At 38.0% G+C, this 27,747-nt stretch overlaps 1 protein-coding gene across 15 annotated transcripts in view; it reads right to left on the reverse strand.

Annotated features, from left to right (window-relative positions):
* Nucleotides 1-27,075, reverse strand: part of neo1a (neogenin 1a) — a 167,662-nt gene extending 140,587 nt beyond the window's left edge. For all 15 annotated transcript variants that reach the window (XM_084108445.1, XM_084108458.1, XM_084108453.1 and 12 more), the window contains exon 1: nucleotides 26,627-27,075. In XM_084108445.1, the coding sequence (XP_083964571.1) occupies nucleotides 26,627-26,699 (73 nt within the window). In that variant the 5' untranslated portion in view covers nucleotides 26,700-27,075. The remainder of the gene's footprint in view (nucleotides 1-26,626) is intronic.
* Between the last annotated feature and the right edge of the window lie 672 nt (nucleotides 27,076-27,747).

Here is a 27,747-nt window from a genome sequence, read left to right on the forward strand (position 1 = left end):
CACAAAGGACACATTAACAGTTTGTTGGATTGTACCCGGAGACTATTGCTGAAAGACTTCAAACTGAGATCCAGAATCAGAATCACTTATAAGTAATATCAGCCTTTTTAGATTTTTATATTTTATGAAGAGAATGTAATGCCGTGTTTCCCAAGGCGTTGTGACTGGTTTGCTTACTGGCACAAATTAAAAGACTTCACTCTCAAGTCTCTGTAACTTGGTTGTGTCCGTCCTTCATTGCAACTATAACATTTCTCACTCATTTTGTTGTCCACCAGTCCTATTGCTCAGTACAGAAACAACACAGAACATGCAGCTATAGTACACCTTATTTTTCACATAGACTGTAAACAAAGATGGACGACATCCTGAGCCCAGACTCAATCACATGCATAGCTGTCAATCATGATGTTACACCCCGTTTTGATTGCACCAAATGACTAACTAAAACCAAACGTATTGGAAAAACAAACATACGCCAGCATGATGAGAACTACCTAAAATCTTCGGAACATGTTTTAATTGGATTTTCTAGATTGGCTCGCGTCCCATCCGATTACATGAAGAGGGCGGGGTTTATGACCTATACTGCAGGCAGCCACCAGGGGGCGATGAAAATGTTTTAGCTTCACTTTTCAGGATGTGTGCGACACACTTGATTTTTCAATGCAAAAGTGAGCTATTTACTGTCAATGTCCAAGACTTCCAATTCATTATTCCCTATCGGTAAATAACTACAATCACAACAAGTGCAGTAAACGGTAAAACTAATTGCGCAACAAACCAGTGCATATATGATTACGATAATAAATGAAGTCATTATACGGCTCTCTGAAATGCTTGATTCTAATTGATCAGTCACCCGTCTATAGCAGTGCTATAATGACTGGTATCTTGCGCCTCAGTTATCGACTATTTACTGTTAAATGAAGCCGGAGGACTTCAGGTGGTCATTACCGTAGCAGGCCTATGGTAATATTGTTGAAGTGTTCGTCTTGTTGCTGGAATGATTTTGTACACTGTAATGGATCATTATAAACTGGATTAAAAAAAAATCTATATTTCACGTCCCTGTCATTGTTTATGTGGTGAAAAAAAAGCTGTGTAATAAGTGATACAACTGTACATTATCTATTACATGTCCGTCACCTTTGATCTTGTTCATTCATTGAACTGTTTTTCTTGTGGTGAAAAATCAAGCTTTTTAATGTTGTTTATATGTCTATGTGGTGTTTTTAATATGATTTAAGACAAACCATGTGTAAAACCATGGAGTATTTTCTCCTTAAAACTGCAGTGAACCAAAGACAGTCTCAAAAACACGGTTTGAAATCGCTGACGTCACAAACTACCTTGTAACTAATCAGATCAACGTGTGATCGTCAACGAGTGAGTGGAGGCGGGGCTCATTTGCATATTCATAGAACCTCGTATACTAAATAAGGCAAGGGTGTAGAGTTACATTCAAGATATTTTAAGGCATAAATAATTACGTTTTTTAAGGAAAAACGTTTAAATGTGTCATTTTGGTGATCAAAGATGAGTTTTAAGGGATAAAATTACTGACAAAAGGGGGACTTTCAGGGTTTATTTTGCGATGGCTGGATGTACATTATCTATTACACAATATCATAATAAATACCAAATTGCAACATCAAGCAGTATAAAGGACCGTTGTTGTCGTTGTACAGCTAAAAACTACTGGAAGTGGAACACCAGAAGTCTTGCACATTTAAGTTAAAAGTCGGCTCTTACGTTAAAAATACAGTTAAATGCAGTGATTGACCAATCAGAATCAAGTATCCAGAGAGCCATGTAATGAATTATAAGTAACGAGAAATGATATTAGTCAGGCCTGAGAGGAGGTATTCTAGGGCAAATATCTCTGTCACAGTTCCAGTGGCTCATAAAAGACCAGCCTGATCCCCATTCACAGCAGCATTTATCTTCATTCTCCATACATGGGCTGGGGGGGGGGGTCTGACTGATTACACCGCCTCGACTGAACGGTGGGGTGGGAAGCGGGACATCCAGCGATTGAGGGGTGCCTTCGTTCGCCAACACCCTCCCCTGGGTAAATCACGGGCTGCAAGGTGCATGTTGAGGCTACAAGTATAGCGGATACAGGCTAATTGTTTATTGTGGCCTTGGACAACTGTTATGGGGCAAAGGGTGCAAGAAGCAATCAATAAAAACATGACTGTGTGGGGCCGTCAGTTCCTGAGGTAGCATCTGTACAACGCCGAGCCAAACAGCATGATGGGCCCTCACACACTCAATTAGCCGTATTAATTAACTGTCCAATACGTATCATTTAAAATCAATTTAGCCCTCTTTATGGACTCTCTCAGGCACAATTTCAAGCCAAATAAAGCTGAAATAAACACAGCTATTATTCATGCACAAGGAGGACTTTGTATTCCATTTCAAAAGAACTACAAGAGGAAAAATACTGTATCATTTTAAAAACAAAAATATATACAAATGCATACTTTAAAATTATTTTTTTTTAAACAGTTTACTTGTCAAAACCATTAACATGCATTCTAAAATGAGCTTTGGTGCACATGTGGTTATTCGAGTTTGAATCCAGCTAGCAACATTTGCTTTCTTATTACAGGAGGAATATCTTAAATCACTAAAAATACCCTTACCCTTGTGTTTTTAAGTAGTTTCAGGTTTTATAAAGCTGTGATACATACTTTTCAATTAGTCTTCCAATTAACACCACTATTTAGCTATTCACATCAATTTGCAAATCGAGAGGTTTCTTTAACACGTGAACAGCTTCATAGGTCAATTATAGCAAGATGGAGGCAGTGCGTCACATGACATCAAATATTAGCGGTTTGCCCTCAGGACTCGGGGGTCGCTGTTGGATAGTGACTTTAGAAACTTTAGAGATTTATATACTTTTTAATGCCATATTTTGTAATGTATGAATCAATTTATTTTTGTACTTTTTGAACTCATACATTTTTCCCCCTTGTCACCTCGGAGGAGTAGTCTGGGCCACTATATGGGGTTTTTAATTAATTTTTGAACTTGTCAACATCAGTCCCCATTCACTTTTAATGCATGGAAAAGAACAGCGTGAACATTTTTCATAACATCTCTTTTGGGGCCAACAGAAGATGGCTTCAGAGTGACATGAGGGTGAGGAAATGGTGATAGAATTATCGTTTTTTGGTCGAACTATCCCTTTGAGCCAGAGCACTCTTCTGGTAGTGGATTAAGACAGTATGTCTGTGAAACAAAGCTGCTGTAAAGCAGAAGCCAGGAGGAAAACAGGGCATAAGCAGCAGTAATGCTCTTCACGGAGAGACTTTGTTTACTGGCCAAACTAAACTGCTAAGACTGACACCAATTTGTACAAAGACAGCCAACGGAGCCTCAGGAGCAAAGCCTCGCTGTCAGATCCCATGAAGCTCTGTACCAGCATTGTGTGGAAATGTCAGCAATGGTCTCTGTTGAGAAAACATTCACGCTAAGACACTATTCAAATAGCATTTATTTGCATTATTCAATGGCAAGAGAGGAAGAAACAACCATTCATCTGTAAGCCTATTCAAACTGCTTTCTGTGTTTCTCTAACAAGAGACAATAACTTCAAACAAATCTCTTATGGGATCATGCAAATCATGATTGAATTATCCTTTATGATAAAAATAGGTTTCCTTCTGTTCAGAAGTGCTGTTTTGTCTCTCTGAGGCCTAACTCACATCACATATATGCCTCTGCTTCACTAAGGCCGTGTGTCCACCAAAGCGTTTTTTTCACGTGGCTGGCGTGTTTTTTCAATTGTTTTCAATGGGAGCGCCGCGTATTTAAAACACCATGAGTGTAACGAGGCGCTGAGTGTCTTTTTCACGCTGAAGCGCTGAGCGTTTTTTTACAGGTCGCCGAAAGTTGAAGAATGTTCAACTTTGGGTAAAATGCTGCGCTCATCACTGTCACCTTTTACCCAACCGTCCAATCACAGTGGAGGAGGAGCGGGACTAATACCACACCGACCAACCGCCACATTCTGCTTGTAAAACGTCAACAATGACAACAAGAAGCATAATAACGGAACAAAATCATTTAAAACAAGAGCCAGAGAAAATGCGTTACATTGTATCGACATTTTAATATAGAATTAACACAGAAACAAAATATGTGTGAAATGAGACACTAGTAACACTTTCGCGGATATTCCGTATCATAACAAGCAAAGCGTCTCAACTGAAAAAAAACGCCACGCTCTCAAGCGCCCACAGCTAGGCATTTTCAGCAGAGCGCCTAGTGCCTAGCGCCTTTGGTGGACACACGGCCTAAGCTCTGTTGGATCCTACCCACAATTCCTCTCAGCATTCCACTGACTTCACCTCAGTTGATTCTTCCGGAAATCCAACACATGAAAGCTTTGTTAAAAATGAACAATCGATACCATAATGCACTGCACTGATAACCAGAAAGCCACGGAATATATGATCAGAAAGGAATAGTTGAGCAACAAAGTATAATGCCTAGTATTCAAAGTTCAAAGCAAAGGAATATATTTGCTTTTTAAAGAAATTCCCTTTTAAGGACTACAACAAACGGCTGGTCGGGACTACACAACATTCCTCCCGGGTTAGTGACATCACCAACCCTAGAATTTACATAAACCCCGCCCCCTGAACACGATTTATAGATTATCAAAACAGAATGCTAATCAATGACTAGAAGATTAGAACTACACATCAGCTGCATAAATTCATCAACTAACCATTCGGAAATGTCCAGTTGCTTCTACATGTTGTCACTTCTTGAGTCTCTCCATCATTGTCTGACTTCGGTTTGAACATAAAAGGCTAAAAGTTTTTGAAATTTTCAGTGCATGTGTGTGTGAGGTAAAAGCACACAAGCTGTTGTAGCTCCGCCCCCTGTGCCGGGAGCAGCAGCTCATTTGCATTTAAAGGAACAGGCACAAAACGGTGCGAGTTGAGCTAAAACTTCACACACTCTGGGGACATCAGAGACTTATTTTACATCTTGTGAAAAGAGCATTATACCACCCCTTTAAATCATATGTGAAAGAGTATGTAGAGATTCAATTTATCAAACAGTACGTGTGATCATAAGGCCTAAATCAGTGTGACTTTAATTCAGCTTATGGCTTCCAGTTATCATCTCAGAAATTATTTAGCATTTTCAATCCTATTTTGAGAAAAAAAAATGTCTTTTGGTAGTATTTTCAAGATTAAAAGTCATGGTTCATTTGCATTCAAAATGAAAGGTCAAATTAAGAGCAATGCATTTTGGGTTCAGTTTTACAAATCATCTTCTTGTACTCAGCAAATATTATCAAATGTAGTCATCTACAGTGAGTGTTACTTTTAAAACTAGCTTGTTACAATATTGCGTTACTCCCTAAAAAAGTAACTAATTGCATTACTTAGTTACTTTTTATGGAAAGTAATGAGTTCAAACAAACATTTCAGCTATGCTGCCATTGTGACGTGCCATGTTATCTATGTATAAATAAGTAGTTTTTGCGTATTCGTAATATTGAAGATCAGCAGCAAAGACATCGCTTAAAAAAGTGAGATTAAATACAAAAAAGAAAATTTGTGTTATTTAACATTTCATTATTGCAGGTTTGCGTAATCTTATGAGTTTGCATTTCACTGTTTTTATTCATTTTGAGGAATAATGAATCTGAGATGAGTAAATGCTCACATTTAGTCTAGAACTACAATAAGCATCATGTTCGCAAACAACGTCTCTGCACTTACGATTTCTCTCAACATGAAAGAACAAGACAGCTATCAGTTAATAAATGGGAAAACCAAGTAACTTGTAAAAAAAAAAGTAACTAAGATATTTAGTTTTAAATTTAAAAGGAATGCGATACTTTACTTACTTGAAAATGTAATCTGATTACGTAACTTGCGTCATCTGTGCATTCTGATCAGCATGCTGTGCAAAGTACATACTGAAACAAAACTCTGAAACAAAGCTCCTGAATGTGATACTTTGATAAGAAAATATTTAAATTCACACAGATATGAAGTTTCCTCCAGAAATTAGATCACTTCAATAACACAGGAGACCTTCCCTTATTCATTAAAGTCCCCCTGAGGTGAAAATCAAGCTTTTAATGTTGTTTATATGTCTATGTGGTGTTTCTAATATGCTTTAAGACAAATCATGTGCAAGTTCATTAGTATTTTCTCCTTAAAACTGCAGTGATCCAAAGACAGTCTCAAAAACACGGTTTGAAATCGCTGGTGTTTCTGGCGTCACAAACTACCTTGTAACCAATCAGATCAACGTGTGATCGTCAACCAGTGGATCTCTGAGCTGAGTGAGTGAGTGGAGGCGGGGGTCATTTGCATATTCATAGAACCGCATATACTAAATGAGGCAAGGGTGTCGAGTTACATTCAAGATATTTTAAGGTGTGAAGATTTGTATTTTTCAAGGAAAATGTGCCAGTAAAAAAAAAGGTTGGGGAAAAAAGGCATACAAAAGAGATTAATGTTGAAGATATTCTGCAAGCCTTTTAAGACTAATATTATAAAACTATCTAGGGGAATATTTGATTTAAAGACTTAAGAGATTCTGAATAAATAATGAAAAAATAAATCTTTGAAACGAGCGCTTTGAGGCAGTGAGAGAGAGATCACAAATCTACATTTTTGCCTTAAACAAATTTTAGCCACAAAAAAAGTACTAAGCAAAGAAGGAAGAAATAAAGCACAGCCAGACAGATCAAAAAAGATGGCAAAGATCAAGGTTTTGTTTTTTCTCTACAAAGACCAAAGGTGTACATAAAATATTGGAAAGGACCCGAGGAGGAGATACACACAGCAAGACATTCACAGACCTCAGAGCGAGCGAGAGAGGAGGTCTTTGGATCATGATCTGCTCCAAACCTGCATAGTAAAGATCTTGTGTTGTGAATTCCTAAACAGGGAGCCAGGACTAAGGATGAATTATTTATGGCGGCCCTTTGCTCCATGTCAGCAGCTCCACTGGATGAAATGATATTTATGAAGTCCCATGGGGCAGGGGGCAGTTAAAGAGAGGGGGGGGGGGGGGGGGATCTGATCTGATGGGAGGAAACCAGCCACTGATTGAGGGATCCAGCATGAGAAGATGCTAATAAATGTCCATGGGAGACAGAGGAACATGTATTTATATATCAGCAAATAGAAAAAAATGGATTAAGATGAACATATGGGTTGTGCACAGTATGGACAAATAATTAGTCCTGCACAAAAATATGAAGAGAAGATGACTGGCTTGCACAGCATCTCATCTTGTTTATGTTCACAGTTTATTTAATCAGAGGAATATCAGTCTAATAGAGCAGACTGGCAGACTGTCTGCCAAACACTGCAGCAAAAATCTAAATTTACTTTTAACTAAATTTGTGTCACAATCTACCCACTCTCTTCAAACTAGTATGTCTTACTTTGTCATTGGTATATGTATGGTGTCCTACAGCTCACATTTTGCACCACTTGAGACAGCACTGCTCCTTCCAAAAAATAAATTTAATGAAGACTAATGCATTTGAAGTACTTTTTTTTTTAAATATTATAATGACATTAAAACGGAAAAGCAGCAGTTGTTGTGTTGTGTAAGTTGTTGTTGTTTTTAAAAAGATTAATACTTTTCAGCAAGGCCAGATTATATTGATCAAAAGCGACAGTAAAGACATTTATAATGTTACAAAATATAAAATATATATTATAATGTTTCTACAGTATATGAAATAAACTTTCCATTCAGCTAAGATTCCTGAGATTCCTTTTTTATGCAGATTCCCCAAAAATGTTTAGCAGCATAAACTATTTATCCATTGTATTTTTAATATATTAAAATAGAAAAGAGTTCTTAAATATAAAATTTTACAATATTACCATTTTTACTGTATTTTTGATTAAATAAATGAGACTTCTTAAATAAAAAAGAGACATCTTTCAAAAAAACCATTAACAAATTGTTCTAAACTTTATATAGGCGATTATAAACTGTTATATTATAATAAAATGAATTAAATAAATGAAATTAGTAACATGCTACATCATAAAAAAGTGCATTTTAACACGTTTAAGGACCGGTAGACACCCTGTATCAAGTTCCACGCAGTCACAGTTTGAGATGAATTCTTGGATTGTTTTCCCAGAGTTTGAAATCTTGTGGTTTCTTTCCATGATCTTTTTTTCCATAGCTGAGCAGAACATCCACATTATCACCACGTTTCCAAACTCTCCGTCGTGTGGGAGGTGTCAGTCTAAATGAAACAGATTGAGAACGTCCAAACTGAACATGTAAAAATATCCAAGACCACACAGGGTACGTTTAATTAAAGAGTGTAAAGATTATAATTTACCCTTGCAATCCCTTTAAAAACCATCCATGCTTGCTGGAAAAGTACAAATGCTGCCAAGCCGCTGACCAACACCAACACACAATGAGAAATAGAAATCCTCTCAAAATAAGGCCCATTTGATTCCCCTTTGAACATTTATGTGCTGTGTGAAAGACTTTACATGACTGACTGAGTTCCCTCTTTAAACAACTGGAACATTTTGCTTTTCTTCTCCATCAGTTCCAGACAAAATGGGTCTCAGAATAGCTAAATGTAAACAGAAATCTGTTTGGGCTGAAATATGTCACTTTTCCATTTCTTTCTCGAGTCATTTGTGATCAGAATCTGATTTGTGTTCCAGACATGATTCTTCACGCACAGAGCATCAAAACACACCATTACCCCTGGGTGAAGAAACGCTCATATCTGAGAACTAACACAATAATGTCTGCCTTGTCTTTTATGACACCATCTCATAACAAGATCATTTTCTTCGAGCAAACACAGATTTAGACATCTGATATGCTGTATACAATCATTATTCATGCACATCTATCAAACACATAACCCTGCTTATGCCAGCCGCTCATGAAAAACATTCACGTCTGTGTTGCAGCCGAAATATTTGCTTTAACAGCAGTTGTAGAAGCAATTAGCATATTTCATGGCAATGGGCAAATAGCACTGCTATGAATGGAGCTCAACACACATACTCCTCTAAACGTGATTGGTCTGACTTCTTTGAGTAGCTTTTGAGGTTTACCAGTGTTAACAGTAAGTGCAATCATAATTAAGAAAGAATTAGTGTTCTTAGTTTTGTCGCAGCAGGGCTCGTCTCCTTGTATCATGAGTTCTGCTTGGCTATTCATAGAACAATCTGCTTTCACATGGGAAGTGTGTGTACTGCTATTGTTATTGCTCGTGCTTATGGTTAGGTACTAAAAAGCTTTATAACCCTGTTTGTGGCGCACGATTAATCGTTAAAAGATCACGATCTCGATTCAAACACCCACGTGATCTTAATCCTAAATAACAGCGATTCGGCTATTTAAACCTTTGTCAAGTACTCTTTTCAACCACACAGTATCTTTATTTCTGTCTTAAAATAATTCAAATCATCACAGAAGCACTGGGATAAAAGTTTATAGTTCAGATATCAACACTGATGTCTACGATAGCGGTATCAAAATAGAGTAAATCCCCTTTTGAAAGTAACTTGACGTTTCAAATAGAGATTGTATCAATTACATCGTTACACCAGTAGGTGGCGACAAGTGACCGTTAAAAGATGAATTGGTCATTGAATCATTCATTCAAGAGATTCATTCAAAAACGCTGATTCACCCAGTAATGAAACAAGTGAAGTCTATGAGTCATTGAATCATTCACTCAACCTGATTTTGTAAAACGACTAGTTAAAAATAATAATTAAATGTCTTCACGGGTCCTTTCTATGATATAATTTTCTTTTTCTCTCTCCCTTGTATTTGTATGTTGGTTGCACAACATGCAACAAGTTTTTATATAAATATTTATAATGCCCTACAATTTTTTTTTATAAAAAAAAAAAAAAAAATTAGAAATAGCCTAATAATACAAGGATACACAAATATTATCAAAAAAAGACTTCAGAAGAGGTGCATTCATGTCACTGTATGTTCAAACTGGATTTTTAAAGTGTTTTTGAAATTAATTGATTAAAAAAACACCATATTAGCAACAAACTTAGTCTGCATTGAGAAAACTTAATGAAAAAATTTGCCATGGCAACTAACTAAAACAAAGCTAAATAGAAATATAACTTAAAATATAAAAATAAAATCTAATTCAAAATATTAATGAATACAATAATAGTGATAATACTAAAATAGCACTGAAGTGAACTGTTATTGTGAACCATTCAATGTCAAAAGGACAGACAGACCTTCAATATTGCCAATAATAATAATAATCATCATAATATTAATGAATTAAGCAAGGGAACACAGGTAATAATCCTCTCTAGAGTGTTTATAATCTCTGTGGCCAGAGAAAATGATTTCAGAGCAATTTTAGCACATTCTCAATGTCAAACATCAATAACTCCTCCCATCTCCTTTACAGCAGCCTCTACTACATATTCATGACTCACAGGGATCAATGAGATGACAGAAAGACTGATGGACAGAAGCAATCGCCTTTAGGACGACAAACACCCTGGAAGCCCTGGAAATAATTTCGAGCTTTCTGGCAGCTATTTAAAAGGAATTTTAAATTATATAAAATGAGATTCACAAAGCTCAGATAAGTGCTTTACTGCAGTCAATATTCAAAAAGTAGAAGGCACACAATGAGCGGCTGAATTATCAAATGAATAAACTGAATAAACTGCTCTGTAGTAAAGCTGCACGATTAAACACCCACGTGATCTCGTTCATAAATGACAACGATTCGGCTTGGTCTATTAAACCTTTAACAAGTACGATCAAAGCAAACATTCAGATCTGCGTTCTGAGAGCAGTTGTCATGTATAGATATGAAACAGATTCACTAACTGTCTTTTCAACCACACAGTATCACTATTTCTGTCTTAAATAATTCACCAGAAGTGCTGGGATAAAAGTGTATAGTTCAGATATAAACACTGATGTCTACAGTAATGATCAAAATAGAGTAAATCTCCTTTTGAAAGAGACGCTTCAAGTAAAGATTGCATCAATTACATCGTTACACCAGTAGGTGGTGACAGATGACTTAAATATATTAGTCACTGAATCATTCACTCAACTGATTAAAAAAAAAAACAATTCATTCAAAATAATTTTAATTTAACAATGAACCTCTAGTAAGAACCTCTAGTAATTGTCTATTCAGATTTGTGGAAGAATCCTGAATTAAAAGTGGAAATAATATGTCTGTTCTCCAGAAGCCCAACTATGCCAGATGAATTAGACACCTCTGTACAGTGTGATATTACCAACTATAGTTTCTTAATGGATCAGCATATCCACACTTCTGAGGTTTATGGGAAATGCTAGTATGCGATAACATGAGGTGGATGTGTTGAGCTACAATCAAGGTTTTTCATTTATGACCATTAGCTGGTCCATTAGATGGTTGATCAGCCATACTTTTTCAACTAGATAGATCATCTTTAACAGCATTTAGGGTATTATGTTGATTACCACTAAAATTAATTTCTACTTGTCTCCTCCTTTTCAAGCTAAAATACACATTACAGTGAGGCACTTGAAATGGAAGTAAATGGCATCAATCCCGGTTTCAATAGACACAAGACATTAACAATGTGTGTTAACATGATTATAATGTGAACAAAAACAAATGTACTACTAAACAACTTTGTGTAAGGGTATATTCAATTTTCCACACATCCAGGACAATGCAACATCAAAAAACCTAAAACAACTGTAAAATGATTTAAACAGCATTACATCTCAAATAAAACACATTTTATCAGGAGTTCATTTCTGTTTTTTTTTATTATAAGCTTCACATTTAGGCTGTTAAAACCTAAAAAAAATTGACATTTCCCTTCCATTGTAAGTAATTCACCATAAGCTCAATTTTTGATTTTTTAAACAAAACGAGAGGTTGAATCTTATATGTATATATGTATATATATATATATATATATATATACACACACTCACCTAAAGGATTATTAGGAACACCTGTTCAATTTCTCATTAATGCAATTATCTAATCAACCAATCACATGGCAGTTGCTTCAATGCATTTAGGGGTGTGGTCCTGGTCAAGACAATCTCCTGAACTCCAAACTGAATGTCAGAATGGGAAAGAAAGGTGATTTAAGCAATTTTGAGCGTGGCATGGTTGTTGGTGCCAGACGGGCCGGTCTGAGTATTTCACAATCTGCTCAGTTACTGGGATTTTCACGCACAACCATTTCTAGGGTTTACAAAGAATGGTGTGAAAAGGGAAAAACATCCAGTTTCAGCATCCAGGCAGTCCTGTGGGCGAAAATGCCTTGTTGATGCTAGAGGTCAGAGGAGAATGGGCCGACTGATTCAAGCTGATAGAAGAGCAACTTTGACTGAAATAACCACTCGTTACCACCGAGGTATGCAGCAAAGCATTTGTGAAGCCACAACACGCACAACCTTGAGGCGGATGGGCTACAACAGCAGAAGACCCCACCGGGTACCACTACAAATAGGAAAAAGAGGCTACAATTTGCACGAGCTCACCAAAATTGGACAGTTGAAGACTGGAAAAATGTTGCCTGGTCTGATGAGTCTCGATTTCTGTTGAGACATTCAGATGGTAGAGTCAGAATTTGGCGTAAACAGAATGAGAACATGGATCCATCATGCCTTGTTACCACTGTGCAGGCTGGTGGTGGTGGTGTAATGGTGTGGGGGATGTTTTCTTGGCGCACTTTAGGCCCCTTAGTGCCAATTGGGCATCGTTTAAATGCCACGGCCTACCTGAGCATTGTTTCTGACCATGTCCATCCCTTTATGACCACCATGTACCCATCCTCTGATGGCTACTTCCAGCAGGATAATGCACCATGTCACAAAGCTCGAATCATTTCAAATTGGTTTCTTGAACATGACAATGAGTTCACTGTACTAAAATGGCCCCCACAGTCACCAGATCTCAACCCAATAGAGCATCTTTGGGATGTGGTGGAACGGGAGCTTCGTGCCCTGGATGTGCATCCCACAAATCTCCATCAACTGCAAGATGCTATCCTATCAATATGGGCCAACATTTCTAAAGAATGCTTTCAGCACCTTGTTGAATCAATGCCACGTAGAATTAAGGCAGTTCTGAAGGCGAAAGGGGGTCAAACACAGTATTAGTATGGTGTTCCTAATAATCCGTTAGGTGAGTGTACATTATATATATATATATATATATATATATATAAAGATTCAACCTCTCGTTTTGTTTAAAAAAATAATAATAATAAAAAAAAAAATTATATATATATATATATATATATATATATATATATAATTATATTATATTATATTATATTATATTATATTATATTATATATATATATACACATCACAAATGCAGTTGATTAAATTTAACTGGAATTCTACCTGGAATATTCCTTTACACTGGTTTGGGCTGGTAGGCCACCTCAGACCAGCAACAAACTAGCGATCCTATTCCCAAAACCAGCCTGACCATCTTATACTGGTATGACCTAGTTTCCCCCCAGGATTTAGACTTCTGAATCACCATGAGGCGTGCTTTAATTCTCTCATTGATTCATCACTCTCTTCATTCGCTGTGGCAGTGAGAGTAAGCCTGGCCAGTTTCTTACATCATACACTTGGCATGTCTCACAGCATTCCTATTCAACTCCAAACCAGCCATAAATCTCCAGCGCTCATCCAGTTCTGACCCCTCCACATTGTGCCACTGCTAAAGAAGAAGGATAAAAAAAAAAAACCCACATGGCTCCTTTAGCACAGCATGAAGGTATCTGAAGCATTGTCCGAGGTGACCTCAACACAAGAGAGAAGAATTTCTATTAAAACGTCATATCATGACATTTGGCTTTGTAATACAACAAAGCAGACACCTCCTGATGCACTTGGCTAAACCAACAATGGGAGTAAAGTCAGGGTGCGATATGATGTATAAGCTCAGCCCTGAACCCAACCGGGATAGTCAATGATGGGAACCACAGTGGAGGGATGTGGGGGGCTGGGATGGGGATTTGTGCCCCACAGGACTCAGATGGGGGAGAAACCATCATCCATTATTAATGGAAGCCGGCTGCAAGGGGAAATGGATCAAATGTGGCTTTTGGTGGAGCTAGTACCTCAAAAACATGAATTATTTGTTGTTCATCTTGAAAGCTTTGTCCTTTCTGTCCTCCTCGAGTCTTTTTCACACTGTCGGCTACAATCTCATTTCAAAAACTGCTCATTTGGCATCACCGCAGAGACCTAAGAGGTCTGACTGGCGCCATATGGAAAGGTAGAGAAAATGCAGAATTAGCATTTCCCAGTATGCAATGCATTTGTAAGAAACGCACGGTGTCACACGCGGAATAATTCAATCACACATTATGGTAAATACCCATAAAACATATGGCTGTTTAATGGAGTCCGGGATACAATTACGGTCTCGAACCCCGTGGAGTGAATGACACGGGCTACCACAGCACATTTAATTCAATATAACAAACTAAGGTGTGGTAGATGTGACAGCACATGATGAAGTGACACAAAACAGAGGAGAAGGAGGAAGGGAGGGGGTTAGTATTGATTGTACCACCTCCAGTCTGAGCTAGCAGTAAAAATAGTGCTTGCAAGCCCAGCGGCTAGGAGTTTACGGTATGTGCCTCCTGGGACACAAATGAGCCTCAAATGAGTCTCCGTTGGTCACGCCACATATTCCACCTCACCTCCATCCCCCATTCCTTCACATAACAACACATCAAGTGCTGATTGAAATTCAAATAGGAGCGCCGCACAACGGGATAGACGTAGCGAAGCATCACCAAGGTTCTCAGGGGCCCAATATAGCACATCTCCAAAACCACTTAACTGCTAGTCAATTTTCCACTGAGATTCTGGAGGGATGTTTGGCGATATGCGATTTCATGGGTGATCAATGCTCCGTATAACATTTCTGTTGATGAAGAAACCCAGTGCAAGTAGACGACATCCTTCTTTTTTTTTTTTGTATTTGCCATCCACCAGAAACACACAACCTTAATGGTCACATTTACTTGTTCATTAGCAGAAGGAACTCGCCAGATGAAAATGGACGACAAAGCTTTGAAATTATATTAGGAAAGGTTTACATTGAGTAATTCAGTTACAAGGGTTCAATAACAACAACCTGAATGAGTTCCAGAGCTCGTCAAGGAGCCGGAATCAATTTGTGCAAGAGCAAAGAATTGGAAATGAACAAAGGTTTATATTGGGTAAATTTCATTCTGGAGATCATCGCTCCAAGCACACTTTAATTATCCCGACTCTAGGATCTCTACAATATTGAAAGACTAAAGGCTGAATTGAACATCAGTCCAAAAAAAATGATACAATTTCTGTGAAAGGCTGGTGAAGCGATATTAACAAATTTTTGAAGAGAAACCACTTGAGATTGAAAGCTATTATCATTTTCTTTTAAAAAAATGTCAGATATATGATGGGAATCTAAATTAAATGCTTCAAAAGCAGTATTAACTGAAAGCTTTATTAATACTATTGCTCATCCTTTGGCATGCAAGTCCTGCATTGTCTTTGCTACATAATATGAATGATACCAACAAAATAATTGTTTTACTGAATCACTGAAACCAAAACCTAAACAAAACGTAAGAGTTGGTAATTTAGGTAATTGTGTAAACTATATATGCTTTTCAGGGAGTCGTGTCCACAGGTGATAAACCAGTCGTATAGTAAAGTCGAGCCGGCTCTCAATATTTTGCGGTAGCTTACATTCGCTGTGCACTAGAGGTCTTCTCAGGGCCTAAAATCTGTACCCAACCCGAATCACTTCTTATCCGAACCCAATCGTGCATAAATCGATTTTTAAAAAAGAAAAACCTGACCCGAGACAAACCCAATTAAATTAGACCTGAGTCCAACCCAAATTTTACTCAAACCCGACTGGACCCGAATGTAAAAAGCAGCGATGTCTGCACAGCCTGCATCCCTGTGGCGAGTGGTGACTTTCAAAACCGGAGATGACACAGACCAAAATCAGATAAGAGAAATAAGAAACACCAGGAGTAGATTTAAAACCATGCCTATCATCCTACCTTATTTGTAGATGAATTAATTCTCTAACCCTTCTTCGTAACATTTATTAGCTACGTTTTAACCCATGTTTAACCCAAATGTATTTTTATGTTACTATTAAGAAGCAAATCCCCACACTGCACACACCAGTATCCTGGAGGGTTTGGTCATTTTAAGCAACCCCAACTACCGTCTAAAGTCGGGCCTCAGGTTTTCGGATCCAACTGGACCCATGAAGCGTAGAAGCATTAACTGTTTCGATCAATGTTTTCAGCCCTTTAAACATATTTTATTTCCTGTTTTTGTATAAATACAATAGCCTGGAAATCCAGACCTAAATCTAAAAGATTAATGGTCTGGCGTCGACTAATGAAAATCGGCCGGCTCGAGGGGCGGCACCAAGCATGCATTTGAAAATCTCACTGCACGCAACTGGATAACACTACGACCAATCACAACAAGTTATCGCTTAGCTACCAGCGGAGCTAACTGGTAGATTAGACTCTTACTGTATCCGGTCGGCAAAACAGCAAAAACGTCCTTCTTGCAAAAGAAGGATTCGAGCGCCGTCTTCTGTTCCTGTTTTAGATAAAAAGCCAAGTCTAACTCGTTCATTGTAGCGGCCAAAGCCGTTTCAAACAACTGGTGTTCATCCATAGCCATCTTGCAATGTTTACTAATGACTTCGACGTCACAGCGCTGTCGTCTTCTGTTTAGCTCGCCTCTGGCCCGCCTATATCAGATAACCCGATGTGATTGGTGCAGCTAAGATCGAGGGGCATATTTAATGAGCATCATTACTCGACACCAGAGTAACTCGCTGAGCAAATTCAACTTGTGCTCTCACGAGAACTCTGGATTACCAGGGTATAAATACAAAGTACTGCCATGAAAATCTAGATGGCGCAGGCTGATGGGTCCTTAACTCAATCTGCTTGCAATCACAGCATTCTCTATAGGGCACAGCTGATTGGTTCCTGCATCATCAGTAGCCAATGAGCTCGCTGCTCAACCTTCAAATAATGAGCATTTTTTCAGGAACCCTCCACCTTCCCCAGCTCCACCTGTATAGTGTGTATTACACTACTAAGAAAAACATTGCATAAATAACCAACAAATTTCACAACAAAATGATCTTCACAAGCACTAAAGTCTGTTTTATACTTCTGCGTCGGACCTACGCCGAAGCCTACGCTGTAGGCAACGCGTTGGTTTTCATTTATAGTTCTGCGTCGTTGTCCACGTTGACGCGCAGAGGGAGCATGTGAAACCCGAGGGAGGGGTTCTAGCAGACCAATCACAGCGCTTGTGTCCGCGTAGAGTTGACGCGTTGTTACATTTTTGGAGAGGTGCACGTCAGGGTACGCCGAAGGGTACTCGCGCTACACACAGCCTACGACGTAGCTACGGCGTGAGTTCGACGCAGAAGTATAAAACAGGCTTAAGGCTCATCCATACTGCTAACACAGGGAGCTGGTCACTGTTTACTGGCTGTGGATAGATGTGAGGCCCAGACTTCCTAATGGCTTCCTGTATTTCACAGAATAGTTTCCTCTCAGGAAATGTTATCAATACAAGCCACTTCAGCACTGACCCAAAACCACAATACACAAGTCACCGACTTTAATTAAAACTGCTTGAATGCGCTGAAGGCATGCTTCCACTATAAGAGCAATGAAATGAGGCATAAAGAGCATATATATATATAAAAATTTTATTAAACTGGAATGGGTTTATTGAACTAGAACCAGGATTTAGTGAAAAACTTCATCTCATCTCACACAAAATGAGACCAAAAAGACAAATCTTTTTCATATCTGAATATTTTGCCATCTAATCAAAATAAAAGAAATTACTGGAGGAGAGTAGACATCATAAAGCGGAATGAAACTGTTGACCTCCTGGAGAATATTACAAACTCTTTAAACAAATGGGGCATGGAAGAATACGTCTGGAGCCTGTGGGCTCAATGCAGAATGGCACAGGCGAGCGGTCCAACCCTCATTAGAAATTAATTACCACTGTAGTCAGCGTGGGGCAGCCGTACAGTCACTATGTATCTAAGGCTTTACCCAGGGGGAGCAATTGAACCCCTGACCCCCCTCTTTTCGGCAAGCAATATGCGACACCACCCTGATTGTGAATTACTGGCCCAGCCATGCTGGGAATGCAGACAGCGGCAGTAAGACTATGAACTGGGCTGGTGTGGGTGGGACGGCCCGCTTCACTGCTCAGCGAATTGTATTATCCATTAGGAATTCCTCAGTGAAGCAATCTTTCAAGCTCAACATCCACGAGTGTTTATTTTTGCCCCAAAAAAGATGACTCAAAAGATGAGAAAGGGTAATGACTGTGATATCATCTGGGTGCAACTGCTAATTATCCAATCATAAAGTTATTGTGTACACGATTCTGTGATTCGGGATGATTGTGTAAACGTCTAGAGGTGAGAAACGGAAGATATAAAGTAGAGTTTGTATAATTACCGTATATAAAAAGATCCTGCAATAGTGGCTTCCTGTAATTGCTTTTTGATGAACATAATGGGCCTGTACTATAATTTCCAAAATGGTCAAATTACCAATATCAAACCTTATTATAAGGTGAGACACATCAGCAATGAGAAAAAAAAATATATGCGTATCAAAGAATCCCAGGAAGGTTTTCACTCCACTTTGCAAAAAGGCCTTCTTTAATCTCGCCAAATAGCTCATTTGCTTCTTTTTCGAGTGCATAAGAGAAATGGGGCACTTTTGCATTGGTCTAAAGCAGTGATTACTCATTCCTAGTCCCACATGCAATCTGCATTAAATTCTGCAGAATGGATTTAAGTAGTAAATGTGTTAAACTGTTGAAAGTACTACACTCTTACTTGCTGAAAAAGCAGACTACACCTAATCCTGCACTAACTACTCCCACCTAAATATACTCGAGAGCAAAAAGGTGATAATTACAATAATTCAGGAACAATCACAAATTAACAACAATTTGTAACTTATAATGTAAAGACAGGGATACAGTCTATGCGTTGCACACTAAGGTGCATTTAGAACTTTCCAACAGTAAATCACTAATTAAATCAGTAAAAAATAATAATTAAAAGTTAGATAAAGGAGAAAAAAAAAATCATGTTATTTCAGGAAACTTTATTTGAAAAGATTCTGTAGGCGTACTTATAGCCGGTCAAATGTGCGTGTTCATCAAGTCTTTTCCATAAAAGCGCTCATTAGGCATATACAGTAACAGCTGGCCTCCCCTTAATGATGCCCCCCCCCCATCCGGACACGCTCGCTGGGATCATGTGACACGTGTCCAAGGATCCAGTGCTGGAATGTCAAGCGTACTCTGCAGGTGCTTTTCTGGCTTTATCTTATTTTCCTGGCTTTTTTCTCCAGCTGCATTTATCCATCGCAGGGTCAGAGGTCAAATCTTGAGGTCAGGGACCCAGGGCAGCTGGTTTCCATCATTCCCGTCACTCCTAACCACTGGGAGGAAATTCTTCATATCTCCTCTTGCATGCACTGCAGCTGCAAGACCACCTACAAGTTATAAAATGCAACCTCCCAGAACAAAATCACCCAAACTGACTTACCTCATAAAAATGCAGAGAAATTGTAAATATTAGGGCTGCACAATATATTGAAATTATCGAAATATCGCAAATGTATATATCGTGATATGCATATCGCAACGGCTTGCAATAGCTGCGGTCATGAACAAAAGACAGAGAAAATCACTGCTCTCGGCTGAATAACTTTTGTAGCTTTAATAAGAATCAGGATATATTTATATCATACAGTGAAAACTAAGCAGTGTTTTATTTTTACATTTCATTATTCAGTTTGTGTTGTTAAATGTAGGATAACCTGAACCCCGTGGTCTACACTGATGTTAAAATAACACTTCTTACACTACAGTAAAACACTGATGTTCACTGTCAGAAGTTGTAGGGATGTTTTCTTGTCACAAAAAGAATGTGAAACACGCATGTAGGTCATATAATGTTAAAGATATTTTAAAGATAATTTACGTTTATTTTACACACTTTAAGCATTATCGTATCGCATATCGCATTATTTAATGAGTTATCGCATGTCTTGCAGCCCTAGTAAATATATACAATAATTGTCCATAAATGTACAATACAATGGAAGGTAAGTACTGCACAGTTCCTTATGGCTCTCTGACATCCATTATCTCGACAAAGGTTCAGGACTGAACATATAAAGAGCAGAACTCAATCTACCTCAGACCATTCAAACTCATTTCAGCCAAGATATACAGTATTTACAGCACATGATGTAACCTGGGTTAGATTCTGTACTCATTTCAGACATATTCAGGAAAAACCCCTTGAGAAACATTTCTTTGAGTGAAAACCTTGACAAATCCTGCTTTTATTTGTCAAATAAATACTCAGAATTGATTCACCCACGTTATTCAGAAATGTATGTATATTTGTTTTCAATGACCAAGTGAAGCTTGTTTTGTTTGCCCTTTCAATTTAATCTCAACGAATCAGGACAGAAGATTTCAAGCTTCACGTGCAAAATGCTAATTCAAAAGAAACATAAAAGTGGTCCATTCAACTCTTGCTATATTTTCCAAGCCTTCTGAAGCCAAATGATAGCTTAGTGTGAGAAACAACCAAAAATTTGAGTTATTAATTACTGAAAATCTAAATCTTGGATTGTTTTTCAAAGCTTGAAAGCTCCACTACACATTCATTGTAATAGGAACTAAATAAGTATAAATTACTCAAGTTTTTTGGCAGCCATGTGGATTTTGAACCATGTAAATGACATTAAAATGTAACATTTCCAGATGAAGTACAGCTTTAATGATTAGTGGCGTATGGAAAATAGGTGACTAGTTTACATGTAAGAAAAAATGCACTGTTTAATGTTCCATTTTCCTTGGTTAAGCAAAGGAAGGAGTGTTTGCTTTTCGAGCAGAAAGGTCTGGCGAGCCCTTACTGGATCTTTGCGATAAACCAGAAGCCGACCGCAGGACGGCGTGTCGAGAAGATCTTAAGCGAAGGTTGAGCTGCCAAGAGCCACAAGCCGAGTTCATGCAGACTGGCACTGACGTTGAGCTTATTCACAATCCGTCTTCAGTGATACTTCCACAGGCCACACTATGAGGTCTTTATACAGAGCTGTGAGGGAAGGGCCCCCGTAGGGCCCGTCATCAGCGTTCAAGCAATGAGCAACAACAACAGGGTGCTTCAATCGCCTTCAATGGTTTCACAGCTTTAGTCTGCCGGGATGCTTGGCACAGATATCAGTTCATGCTGCCATTACTCACATATAACCTTTGCTGCTGAGAACGGGGAACCAAATAAAAGGGAAACAAGTTAGCTCGTCAGCATATTCGGCAGGTGTGCGGAGGCTGTACTGACTGGTCCTTTCAGGATTCCTGATTAACTAAACAGGCCATATAGAAAGCAGACCCCATTTCATGACAGCAGCAAAGAAAGATAGGGAGAGAATAATACTAATTACATGGCAGTGCAGTGTCAGAAAGAAGAACGAAAGCTTAACATTTGAACAATTTGGGTCAGCAGAAAATGTGCTTCAGTTGGACTGAGCAGTGATCAGAACCACATGCAGTTTTCCACATGGACAAAAATGTTTTCCCCCAATCGAGAGCTCATATTTGCTCTAGTTCAGCATTGGGTATCAGTGGTGTGGTAATGAGCCGTGAAATATGCCCAACAGAATTGTGAAAACTCAGTAAGTTGGATTCTGGGTCACTCACCGTCATGACTCTATAAGATTTCAGGCCCTACATTTCCCTCCTTCTAGTTAAGCGATCCACTGATATTAACTCTTTTCCCACCAGCATTTTTGAAAAAAGTTGCCAGCCACTGCCAGCATTTTTTATAATTTTCTGAAAATTTCCATGGCCCCCGGAATATTTTGCTGTATGAATATCTGAACAAGCATATCAAAATAAAGAACAGAGCCTCTGCTTTAAAATAAATAAATAAGTAAAAAACATTTCATTCTAGCTTCATGCATTCTTTTTTTTAACAACACTTGAATGTGGGTAAGATTCATAAAAATGTTTTAAAGAAAAAGCTGAGAAAATCTTGTTTTTTTTTCTCCAAAGACTGCAACGTGCAAAAGCATTTACTCTCCCTTTTCATTTAACTAAAAATTAAAAATCACTTAAAATGTGAACTCAAAAGTTCTACATACTCATAAAAGTAGTTTGCACTAATTTGTTTAATTTAAGTTTGCCCTACTCAAAACAATTATTTTGAGAGTTAGGGAAATATGAATAATAATAAAACATAAAAACACTAGAAATAAAATTTTGTAAATGTAGGCATCACAAATGGATATTCATTTTGGGATCAGTTAAAAAAAAAAATTAATAGCGTTATTACATTTTTTGTGTTTTAAAAGATAACCTATAGATGCAAAGGTAATGTAAAAATATGAGCATGCATAATTGCATTTATCAGTTGATAAATACTGGATTATGATTTGAGTCTATAGAATAATTAAGCAATTTAAAGTTAAAATGATGCTTAAAACGGGGTTTGTTCAAGTATAAGAAATATTAATAGTGCTTTTTGTTTGGAGCTATCTAAATACCATTTATTATTAGCATGATTCTAGATTTGCGAGGGCCAAACCAATCACACCAAGAGGAAGACTACAAAACGGCTTATCAGAAGCTCTATTAGGATTTTGCTTGACTTCACTTCACCGAGCATTCATATCACACATGCATCATAATGTTCTCCAGCTGCAGAGGCTGGCGAGAGAATTCTCCCGCAAAGAGAGATCCACTGGGAACTGCAACCACTCAGATCCCAAACCAGGGTGTTGACCAGCAAACATTCCTTAGGTATGACCATTTCATAGGAATTCCTTCAACAACAACAAAAAAGCCATACGCTACCGCGTGTGTATTTGCGTAGACTGGTCATTTTCTCAAATGCTACACTAAAATAGTGCACTCAGTAACATAATGATACACTATAATGATACACCAGTAATGGTAATGGAACAGAATTGACCAGGGTTGGCCAGAAATCTTTCCAATAATCTCATACAGCAGAAGCTCACCATTTCAATAAACGGATTCAAATTTGCACAAGTAGCCCTAACCATTCATACCTCAATTTCAAGGCCACCAAAAGAAAGAAAGAAATGCTGATGAATAGCCAGTGCTGACGTTAAGCATTCCTGACACAGCCAATCAAGGCCAGCTGGGAATGAAATACTCGAGCTTATATACTGTACTATTTTTTTAAAACAATAATTGAAACAGCGTGCAACACTGAACATTTCAAACTGTAGCATGCTAAAGTGTTGCCAGATGATCTCACTATGTGACATTCAGGCGTCAAAAACAAAATATGCCTATTTTAGACTTCAATTTTTAGTCATTTCACTGTCTGATCTAATGATGAGTCAAGAAACAAATTGCCTGAATTTTTTTTGCTTTCTAAATGGAAGGTCATGTCGAGTGCATTGCATTCTGGTGTGATATGCAGCCACCTTATTTTGGCAAAAGTATAACATCATCCATTCCATTCCATGCAAAGCAATATGTAATATGAAATAGTAAGTAGTATGCCTTTCCAAACATACCAATACCCTGCCATATTGCTTATTACATGGACACTGAAAGGGTGTGATTCTCTCACAAAGAAACCCAAATCAGATGTTGACAAATATGAGGTCAAATTATTAACCGGCACTTTTGCAGCTAGTGCAATAAACAAATAACTCCATCAATCATAATCCATTTTACAGGCTGCTCTCAAGCCTTCATTTGCACATTAGGCGATTAGCCAAGGGCTCATTGTCCATCTAAATTAATAAAGAACATCGAAGGCTGGATCTCTCAGCTGGAGCTTATTGTGACGCCCTGTTTCCAGCGAGATTCAATTGTTGACAATACTTAATTTGTTACTGTGATATTGATCCTCTTTGTTCCCTGACATCTTAAAAATATGCAGCTGCAACAGTAATGATGACTTTGGATAATGATTATAATGCAATGGACAGCTATATGACCAAACAAGATATTGCGCTTATGGAATATTTCCAAAAAAAAAATCCATTTAGGCCTATCTATGATTAAAATATCTCTCTCCAGATACTGTAAATAAGCAAAAATACAACACAGCCCATACAAAAAAGCACTCTGTTAGTATTCAATTTGCCATAGTACCTTTTTTGTAAAAAAAAAAGGAAAAAAAAAAAGTGATAATAGTTATGCACCAATAATACATTTTTAACAGAAACCAAAAGGTTGCATTTAGCCGAAATTTGAAAATTAAGTTTGGATAAATTAATTTGGGTAATTAAACTTCCTGAACACGAGCTCAGTGTCTCGGTTAGAGAACATTGTGCTTGGTACGTTTTTCCTCTTCAAACCAAACTTGGGTCTTCAGCTGACAAAGCTTAAATCCCGTCTGTTTATCTTAAAATATGTCAGTGCCATTGCTTTGTCTCAAGCACACCAGTAATGTTTTTTTATTTTTATAAAAGCTACTTAAATGTCTTAATTGAACTGATGCCTAATCCTGGCTTAATCTAAGCCTCGTCTGTGAAACCAGGCCTAACTTAACTTAATAACCAGGTACATGACCTACAGAACAGAAAGAGAAAAAAAAAAAACGCGATCCATGTTAGTTCAACACTGTCCTTTTGTTCAGGTCTCGCTTAGGTCTGTGCAATGTAGTGCGATGAAGGCCTCTGGAAGGAAGCAGATCTCTTACATTGCTGAGTGGTTGCAGACAAGGTAGTGAGGGTGTTTATACAGTTTAGCATGCTGTTTACATTGTCCGCAGGGAAGCCATCAGCACACAGTTCTCTTCCAGCAGGATTATGCAGATAAGATGGGATGCAAATTGGATGCAATGACAACTTTTCCCCCCTCAAAACAACAACAACTTCAAGACAAGCCCATATCCTTTCCAGAACAACGAAAAGTTGGAATGCTGTTATCGGTGAGACGTAGGTGACAATCTTCACGAAACTGCTTATGGCTCGCATTTGTGTGCTTCAAGACCTCAAAAAACATGTTTCAAATAAACACATATTTTCAGAAGGGGACCCCACAATTAGTAACTTGAAACTCACTCTCCGCATGTAGGTCCAATTCTCTGGAATCAATCAAAACTCCCAAAGGAACTCCCTGTTCCCCCCTTAATCTCCTGGTTTTATTACTTTCCAGACAGAGTCTGCCCGTTCCACCCAGCCCCCCATTCCTCTCTTTTGTATGATCTCCAGCAAAGCCTGTGATTTTTTACCACAGCACATTGCTTTTCATGCAGCAGAGCAGCTTTCATCAGCCTCTGCACGCAAGACGGCCCAGCCGCAAACTCCACTACGGCCTGCTTTCATCGTACGTGAGCCTAATAGACAAGCACAAACTAGTGAAAACATGTTGCCAAAACCAATGAAAGAGTTAAATGATGCATTGTGCAAATTAAAGGTGCAACAAAGATGATGAATAAACCAACAAAAGATTCAGTTTCTATGCTCTGAAGCAAAAATACCCATTTCTCTAATGGCATATTTAGACAGCCATGCAATATATTCCATATTCGGCTCCATATTCTGTGCAAGAATGCAATGCAATGGCAAATAAAACCGTACCAACAACAAAAAAGGTAGCTCTGACCATGCATCAAAGCCACCTCTGATGCTGCTTTGGCTCTGTGTACATGAAGTGCAATCTTAAACTTTGCCATTTTCATCATGTTAAGTATTCATGTAGCCAACCTATATTCATATTCTTATTTTAAAAATAGTTTCATAGGAATATTACAGATATTGCAATGTCAGTGTAAATGCATTTATGCCACCTCTGTGCAGCATTAAGGCATCTTTCCTGGTTATACAGTATATGCCGCTTCAGTTGGGTAAAGACAGCATTATATTCATATGCAATATTTTTTTTTGTCCTAGGTTATGTTTTCTGCTTGGTTTCAAGTAGGGGAAAGTAATTAATTTTCATGTGTTCAGCCCAGAATTCTACACACACCAAACTAAACATGTTAGATAATATATAAAAATTCTCTTTTCTTTCAAGTGCATGGTCAAAAACAAATGCACTATATTCGCCTTCTGGCAACTTTACAGGAAAAATATCTAGGATTATGATGAAAAATATCTATTTCTTACAGAGAGAGATAGAGAGAGTCTATATGACACTCCAACAGTGAGTGGAAAAAACACTGATTTCCACAGACATGATAATTAATGAGATTTAGGCTAATTTACTTGCTTCCATTTGATGAAGGAATGGGGTTTTCCTTCACAGGTGAAAATGTGTTAATGCAGAACACACCTTTGCAGTAAATAAGCCTTTTCAGAGCAAATGTAGGAGATATTTCGCATATGTTTTGATTTATGAGGCTGTCTGAACGGTGTGTGTTCGATGAACTGGATGAAATCAAGTTAGTTCAGATGAAAATAGTCACACACACTCATTTCACACTCAAGAGAAACAGGCAGCGGGTCGCACCGCAGAAAGTTTTAATGCTCTTTAATCTCACACTTACCTTTTTCAGCATGTGAAAGTGTGATCGTGAGGCAGAAAAGAGAGAGGAGCAGCCGGGCTCCCCGCTCCGCCATCACTTTAAACACGAATAAAAGAAGTGTGGAAAGCCTCGGACACGATCCCGATTTAAAATCCTCCTGATCGCGCGCACGGATCAGTTCAATAGTGTGAACAACGCATCCGGAACGAGTTACTTCCGAAAGTTGCCGAAGGAAACATGAAGCTCGTTGAGCAGAAGACACGATCCGCCGCTTCAAAACTTCAACAGGCGACCGAGTAAAATCAAAGTCAATCCATATTTGCGAGATTAAACCAACGCCGAGCTGGAGAATAGCGAAATGAGAGGCGTCAGTGCAGACATAATGTGTAAAGGTGAAGAGAGAGAGAGAGAGAGAGAGTGAGTCCGGACGGTTGGAGATATTTTTTCACTGATCTCAGAGAGAGAGAGAGAGAGAGCGAGAGAGCAGCAGGAATTCAGATAGGAACCTGGAAAAACCGGAACTGGATCGGAAAGAGATCAGGAATCATTTGACATGGCCATCACAAAAGCCTGGAATGGGTTTATTATTTGTTTTCCCAGTCTCTTTATAGGCTAATTTGAACAATTTAAGTATAACGATAATAATAATTAAAAAAAAAGTAAAAAAAGTAAAAAAAAAAAAAAAGGTTTTAAAAAAGAGATCACCTGATCAATGTTTAGGTAGATCTTTTGTGTGGTATTTAAAAAAATAAAAAAATAAAAAATTATAAATAAAAAAATATATATTTTTTTTTTTTTTTTTTTTTTTTTTTTTCTACCTAAACATTGATCAGATGATCTCTTTTTTAAAACCTTTTGTTTTCAATATACAGCCTAGCTATACTTTTAAAACATAATTTAAGACTTAGCCTACCTTAAAAGTATAAACTTAAAATTATTTGTTAAACACCTCTGGTGGAACAAACATTAAGGCATCCAGTTGCAAACGCTCAAGTTCTTGAGTTAAAAAAACACACAATGTCACAAACTAGTATTTCTTAGTCTGTTAATGACAGAAGTTGTGTTGCGTTCACTCACACTCTTGTCATATATGATGTTTGCCAGCTGAAATAATTTATCACAGGCTTCCAAATATATGAAAA

The sequence above is a fragment of the Abramis brama genome (assembly GCF_963993115.1).
Source record: "Abramis brama genome assembly, chromosome: 3".
NCBI lineage: Eukaryota > Metazoa > Chordata > Actinopteri > Cypriniformes > Leuciscidae > Abramis > Abramis brama.